This window comes from Trachemys scripta, chromosome 2 (assembly GCF_013100865.1).
Source record: "Trachemys scripta elegans isolate TJP31775 chromosome 2, CAS_Tse_1.0, whole genome shotgun sequence".
Lineage (NCBI taxonomy): Eukaryota > Metazoa > Chordata > Testudines > Emydidae > Trachemys > Trachemys scripta.
Genome location: NC_048299.1, coordinates 87,671,197 through 87,679,013, shown reverse-complemented (window position 1 = coordinate 87,679,013; position 7,817 = coordinate 87,671,197). Strand labels below are relative to the sequence as shown.

Genomic DNA, 7,817 nt, shown 5'->3' with positions numbered 1-7,817 from the left:
TGAACCCTCTTTGATAAATATTTGTCTAGCTTTTATAGTAACTAGTTCCTTATGGGAAGAAAGACAACACTATTTGTGACTATTTGTTTATATTAAGGTAGCACTTAGAGACCCCAACTAGAGCTTGAAGTGCGCCAGGTCAAAATGGGTTGCATGCCCAGGAAATACAATTTCTAGGAGACAAACTGCGTTGCTGGGGAGTGTATAGTTTTCATACTAACCTCTCACTGGTTGCTTTCCCCACTTGCCTGCCTCCTAGGGTAGAGCAGCCATTCAGGCCTGCTGCAGGAATCCATCAGCGATCTCTCCCCCACCCCTCAGCAATCCCACACCATTCTCACCGGAGGGAAGACGGATGAAGGAACAGAAAGAGCCCAGCAGCTCAGAGTGGCTCCATTCCCTTCCCTCCCCGCCCCAGCTACACTTGGCTGGGGAAGGAAGAGGGGGGACCCCACTTCAGCCTGCTCCAGCCTGGGAGCAAGGGTGAAGAACTCCAGGAGCTACAGGACAAGGAGACGGGAGGCTGGGGGTGGGGTGCCAAACAGATGTGGGAGTAGAACTGATATGAAGATGGGGGAGGACAGGACTGATTTGGTGGTTAGGGGCAGAATTAATTGCCAGGCAGGGGGGCAGGAACTTTCTTGTACCATACAAACACACAGCTAAGCCCTAAGAGATAATAAGCCAAAAAAATACAGACAAGAAGTCGGAGAAATGGAATATGATTAGCCCCATTTTACAGATGGGGAACTGAAGCACAGAGAGAATAAGCAACTCCAGTGGCAGACCCGGGAAATGAACCCTGAGGCCTAATCCAGTGTTTTACCCAGAGGACCATCCTTCCTCCCACTCTCACGGCTTCTGTAGTTAAGATATTTGGGCTCGTTCTGTCTCTGCCGTTACGTTGTTTTAAGTTATCATTTCACTATTCTTTTCTGCTGCAGGCAGAGGTGGACTTTACTTCAATTTTTGTTTCAAACCTTATTTGAAAAACAGGCAGCAAACCTTCAGTTGCTTAGATGGTCCAAGCAGGAAATGTATCTGGCTTTTTAACCCTCAGACGCTGGTGGGGGATGTAAACAAACTTTGAAAATACTGATGAGAATAGAGATGTCTGAATCTGCTTTGAATCAATCAGCTCCCTGCATCCCCTTTGTTCCCATTATATTGGCAACTTGGCTTGGCTTCTTTTCTTTCCTCATGATTAGACTTAGCTGACTGACACAAGTAAAACACCGGCCTGGGAACCCTACAGCCTGATTACCACCCCCCACAAGGGTCAAGCCGCACTCGTTAAGAAAAAGGGAAGAAGAAAACAGAAGACTGAGCTGTTTGCTGGGAGTGAGTCACCAACGCCGAGGGTATTTTCTTCTATTATTAATGTTCATTATTTCTATCTGAAAGTGGAAGGCCCAGCCTGAGATATTACTAGAAGAGTTTGGGTTAGGTCATATTTTTTTCTGGACTTTTTTCTTTTGTGTTTTGTTTTTGCCACGCTAGCTATGTCAGGGAGTGTCTTGCTTTATTAATGCTGAGCGGCTCCAGCACTTGCTGTGGTTTTATGATCAGTTAGTCAGCTGCTGCTGCTGCTGCTGCGCTTGCTACAAGTGGCTGAAGAGCCCAGAGCCAGAGCAGTGCATACGGGCCCCCTTCTGTTCCAAGGCCAGCAGGGAAGGAAAAGGCGGGAAAGAGAAAGGGATAATACAGGTGTGTGTGTGGGAGGGGGGAAATACAGTCCTACTGGTTTTCCCTAAGTGCCTGGTGAGAGGGGGGATGTTGTATGAGTGCTATTGGGGAAGGGGAGACTCTAGTTATGTATGAGGGGGAAGAGACCCCTGAATACTAGTGAGAAGCTGTGCAACTGTCCTTGAATATTAGTGATTGGGGGTTGGAGGAAGAGAGTACCAGTGAAGTGTGTGTGTGTGTGTGGGGGGGGGGTATATGTGTGTGAGATTCTCCCTGAGCACCAAAAGAGCAGGTGGGGGTGAAAGAGATGCTCCCTATGTAGCAGGGAGAGTGTGTGAGGTTCTCTCTGTCCCCCAGATTAGGAATGAGAAGCAGGTGTGTGACTCTCTCCCTGAGTATTAGGGGTATGTGTGTCCCTGAGTACTCTTCCTGTATTACAGTTCTTTCTTTCTTCCTTTCTCTAGGATGAGGGGGTCCTGGCAGGCGTTTCCCCCTCTATTCTTCTCCCTTCTCCTTCTCATGCTTCCTCTGAAGGACATCTCAACCTCACCTCTGTCTGGTAGAGCCCAATCAACTCTGGTCTCTGGTGGGAGTGACAATGGACACACCTGTCTTGGTATGTATTCAGGTTTTGTTTGCTTGCTGTGTTCATCCATTTGTTATTACACTGGTAAACAGAGGCTAGCTGTGCACATAATAAATCATCCTTTATCTGTTTCAACAGCTGCCGCTGCTGCACAACACCAGTAATCTTAGTCCAAATAATAACTGTTTTAAGACTCTCAAAGCTAAAATGGGGTTTGGAGCTGCTGTTTTATAGAATTTTGGAGCTGCTGTTTGATAGAATTCATACCCTTGGTCTGCAGGAAATATTAGTGATACTGGCTTTCACACTTAGTAGCTAGAGAACTGAAAACAGGATGTGATTGTTTTTAATATTTATTGTGGCTGTTTTGAAAGTATGTTACTCTGTTTTATTTTATTGTACAGATGAGCTTCCCTTCCCCTCCCACAAGATACCCTCAAAAAACAGAAGTTTTATCTCAGTTGGTTTTGCCTGGCAAAATCTTCTTAAGAAATACATCTAGGTTTGGGACACAGAACTTTGTGAGTGCTTCTTTGGGTTTGACAACATGTTCCCAGTGTTCAGGGTGAAATTCATCTGATGTGAAGGGCCTGTACAAGGCTTTTTGCATCACTTAAGCATTTGCCTGCTTTGGAGGATGTGTCTGCTCTGGTCTGAAAGACCAGCACAGGGGGAAGCATTGAGAAATGTTAAGGAAGAAGCCTTGAGATACATGGATTCAGTGGTCCTAACTACCCGTACAAGTGGCATGGAGGTTTGCAGCTCCTCTTCCAGCTTGCATGCTGAACTAGTAGCCATGGAGGTTGAGATGTGGTTTAAATGTACACACCCGGGTCCATGCACTTAACCAAATATGTGATGATTTGGGCTTTATGAGGGTGGAGTGATGTTCACCCCTCTGAGTTTTGACAAACACGTGCACTAGCAAACATGTCGTGGTGATCTCCACAACATGGACTTGGTCAATTTAGTCCCCAGGTGTAGCGAATTTGATAAAAGTACTAATGTCAGAGTCAGCTCGGAGCATTTCTGGCATCTGTAGTTAAAGTGCAGTAGGCAGGAGAATCAACCAAGGTAGGGAGTGCAGCTTTTATTTATTTATTTAGTTTTAATTGACATATATTTACAAAACAAACATCAATTTGCTTTATGACCAAACAGACTTTGTTTGACACCTTTTTGTCCCCCTCTAGATAATTCAGTTTTCACTGAACACTGCATTTTGCACACATAATCACACGCCAGACTAGTTTGAAAAATTCTGTTCCTCAATCTGCAGAAGGCTTTTTGGGAATAGTTTTCATTTTCATAAGTCTATCTTCACTATTTCAATGAAGTCCTATGTAAAAGGGGACTTTATGATGCTGTCTTTTAAAATAAAGACACTACAAACAATTTAGGGACTCCCTCCCTTCTTTGTGTTGCACATGTGATATTCTCCTCCATCAGTTTTATGATAGATAAACTGCTGCCCATTTTATATATTTAAATTACAACCGTAGGGAAACAGCTGCTCTTCCCTATAGAGGCCCAGATCTAGGGCTCTACATGCAGGATAGGTGAGTTAGGAGCCCCTGAGTTCTGAGTCTGGCTTTGCCACTAACTTGCTGTGTGACCTTGAAAAGCCAATTAGGACCAGATGTGTATACCCTTATTAACATTCATGTGTACCTCTTGACAAGAGTAGCCCTTTGCTTTCACTGAGGCAACTTGTCGAGCAAGTTACTACACACACAACTTCTCTGAAAAAGGTATGAGAGTGTGGCCTTTAACCCCTTATGTCTCCGTTTCCCCATCTGCTAAACAAGCAAAATAGTGCCCATTTCACAAGGCTGTGGTGAGAAATAGTTAATCTTTGCTAAACACAGTTTGAATACCAGGTATTATTGTTGGCCATGTCTAACATCACATTCTCTCACTCTCCTCATTTCTTCTTTTGCATCTCTGTTGAATATTTCTACATTGCTAGTGAATTTTAAAATAAGCTTCTGTTCTCTCCTCAGTTGCCAGCGAGTGCTGTAGGGGATCTGTGCAAATGATCAGTGGAGTCTCTCGTAATGATGTGACTGCGTGTTGCAGTTGCAGGGCACTTCTTGCTAATTGCACATTTTATTTTTTTAGAAACTTCAGACTGCACAGCCCCCTTTGCAGCTCCACTTTGGCTGCCCTTTGGAATGAGGCTATTAGTCAGAGAGAGCACAATATGTTTGGGCAGCAGCTCATTTAATCTTCTCTAGCTGACTGATATTGTGTGGGTCAGCAGCCACACTGGCCAATTTCAGCTTTGCCAGGGCCAATGTAATTCGCCTTCATTCTTCTCATCAACTTTCCTGGACCACCTCTCGCATTCATCTGTGAGAACCTAACTTCGGGGGTGCGGGGGCATGTGGTAGGCACCATATTAAAACCATGTATATTTTTAATAATAATAATAACTTCAGAAAAGCAGAGGGAAAAACTAACCCATAATTCCAAGCTGTCCTGTGTTATAAAGTGTTAATTTGCAGCCCTGATAGTTTGTATGATATCCAACTTTTAAAACTGTCTAGCTGTGCTTTTTATGGCATGGATGCAGGACTGAATAATTTACTGTAGCGTATGCAGTGTAATTGTAGCCGTGTCGCTCCCAGGATATTAACGAGATTTCCTTACCCACCCTGTCTCTTACTGTTGGGTAATAAATTCCAAATCTCAGATCAATGTTGTTTGCAGTTCCTGATAATTTAATACAGTGGCACATACCTAACACAGTGAGAGGCTTTTAATAATAATGCTGAAACAAAATGGCTGTTTAGATATTGTCTAGGGAAGCAGTGTGCTATAAAACATAATACAGAGACCAATGAGTGCTGTAAAATGCCATACTTTGGCATCACTGTAAAACCACAATTCATTTTACACTGACAGCCTAGGCTAGATACTGATCTCATCTCACGTGAACCAGTGTAAACGCAGAGTAAAGCCATTCACTTAATTCAAGTTACTCTTGATTTACACAGATGAAAGTGAGCAGGATTTGGCCCATACTCGGTAGTAAATGTCAAGTGTTTGCTATATGATTTTTTTCCTTTTGATTGAGATATGTATATATGAATCCCAGGCATATATAGCTCTGTGGTAGTATACTATACCAACAGTGGAATAGATATTTTCATTCTAAGCCTGTATTTTCAGAGAAGTTTCAAGAAATATAAGGTAACATCTTCAAAAGCACCTAAGTCCCATTTTAAAAAGTGATTTAGGCACTTAAGAATCTAATTGAAAGACAGTGCTCCATAAAGCATACATATAACAATGAGTGCTGTAAAGAATGTATGTAGCATACTTACACACATTTTGGTGCTTTTTGAATATTTTACCCATCACCCTTTGGGTTGAAATTCTTTGTACTTGTTCTTAGCCCAAAGGTAAGCTTTTTTTTCCCTTGCACCTTTAGTAACATTCTTTTTTGGCACGTTTGAATGATATGATGATGAAAAGTTGTTTATGATTCCCATAATAGCTGTAACTCAGCCACCAAATGCTTATATATATCTTTTCTCCTTATAGAGTCATCAAAAGTATTGCACGCACTCAATGAACACCTTTCAGTGGTTTGGGGAGTCCTACATTTTAATCTCTTTACTTTTGTGCATATAAAATGTAAAGATTGTAAGCTCTTTGGGGAAAGGACCATCTTTTTAGTATATGTTAGTATATATATGGTACCTAGCACAACTGGGGCTTCTAGGTGTTACTTCATTAATAACTACTGTGGTCGGGTTTTTTTTGCATTAGACTGAAGACAAACTGGAAGTAAAGATGTGATTAAACCATTCTGACCCTGGTTCAGACTTCAGTGGGATTTAAGCACATGTTAAAGTTAAGCATGCGCTTAAGCACCTTTCTGAAGAGGGAAGCTTTCCTGAATTGGGGTGTCAGAGAAAAGAGGAATAGAGCACATCACTTCTTAGACTACACACACACACTCACACACAAACATTTTTATGTTAAACAATAAAAAAGAGGCAAATCCATTGGAAATTCTTGTGTTATATATTTTGCTAAATGATTATCTTTCAGATATACCTTATGTAGCACCAGGCATATATGTGGATAGGTACCACTGACCTCTACTGGGTGGAGTCAGAACTTTCCACATCTAGACCATGGTCCCTGTATGGTATCTAGAGGAGAGAGAATAATAAATAGAGACCTTTGTTTTTTGAGCAGTAGGATCAGAGTTTTTTCCCTGCTATTGCATGATGCTCAGAGTGACTGTGGTAAACAAGAAAAGTGACACATGTGATGTTCCTAGGTTTTTGTGCCATGCCATCTACTGAGATGCAATACACTTAAAATATCATATATTTATAGTAATATTTTAAATATATGGTAATGCACTACATTACATTATGCAGCATAACTCAAATATAATGCAGATTGACTAATGTGGTGATATTCTAAATAAAATTTGTTATTGCCACATATGTATTGAGCATGCAAAATATGTTGCATGACACAACAGATTTAGGGGAAAATGTATAGTCTATGCCAACATTTTTAAAAGTGGGTACCTAAAATTACAGTCACATCAGTGTCTCTATCCAATGTGTTTACATATTATGCATATAATATGGAAAACTAAAATCTAAATTTTAACCATTAGATCACATTTCCTCTCTCTCTTTTTTTTTTTTTTTTTTGGCTTCAGGGATGATTTTAGCCCAATATGTTGAAGCAAGTCAAAATGCAACAAATTCTCTGCAGAAGTACAGTTCCAGAAATGTCTCAGAGCTCTCTCTAGCTATACACGCTATGCTGCATTAATCATCCCTAAGGACTCCAACTGAGATAGCCAAGACATTTTTTTATTAACTCTGTTTCCTGATTTTCCTTCATATCCTAAGGCTCGCTTTGTAATAGAGTTTTCTGAAACTTGGACAAGTATTGTATTAACTGTGAAATACAATAGATTAAGGGATATTGACTTAGAACAATGTTGTGCCTGTTGAAACCATATATTATCAGCCCCAGCTCTTAGCTAATTTACCAATCTATTCAGTTGAAGCAGATAAAAATACCAGTAAACATATGAGAGGTCAAGACAACCAGACTCCTCGTCCAAATGCAGGTGTAGGGGAAGGCAAGGTGGTAGGAGCCAGACAACTGCATGAAATGGGAGAAGTGCTCAGTGTGCTTCAGAAAATCCTCATTCTTGATATCAATAGGAAACATTTAAGATATATACAATATTTGGGAATGGATATTCATTTTTATAAGGGTCATTCTTTCACAGACAGAAATCAGGAGGTTCCGCTGTATATTTAGACCTGTCTTTATTTACCATTGAACTTGAACTCATTTTATGGAGGATGTTCTTTAATAACTAGGATCAGATGCTGTCTTATGTTGTGAGCAGCAAAAATGATCCTTACCCAAAGTGGAGAGCAGGAATAATGGACTGCTACAGGCTCGTGCCCACAGGAGATTGGGGATGCTGTTCCACAGGAGCTCTGCAGGGCTAGGCTTAGGATCTTTGGAAGTGGGGTAGAGAAAGCAAGAA

The 7,817-nt window shown here is 41.3% G+C and overlaps 1 protein-coding gene across 5 annotated transcripts in view; it reads left to right on the top strand.

Moving 5' to 3' along the window:
* The first annotated feature begins 1,111 nt into the window (after window positions 1-1,111).
* Window positions 1,112-7,817, top strand: part of AOAH (acyloxyacyl hydrolase) — a 112,121-nt gene continuing 105,415 nt past the window's right edge. For 2 of the 5 annotated variants that reach the window (XM_034761211.1, XM_034761207.1), the window contains exons 1-2: window positions 1,989-2,061; window positions 2,151-2,302. In XM_034761211.1, coding sequence (XP_034617102.1) covers window positions 2,051-2,061; window positions 2,151-2,302 — 163 coding nt within the window. In that variant the 5' untranslated portion in view covers window positions 1,989-2,050. Of the gene's footprint in view, window positions 1,448-1,573; window positions 1,708-1,988; window positions 2,062-2,150; window positions 2,303-7,817 lie in introns of those variants that run through there. The other 3 variants (XM_034761210.1, XM_034761208.1, XM_034761209.1) reach the window with 3 other exon arrangements.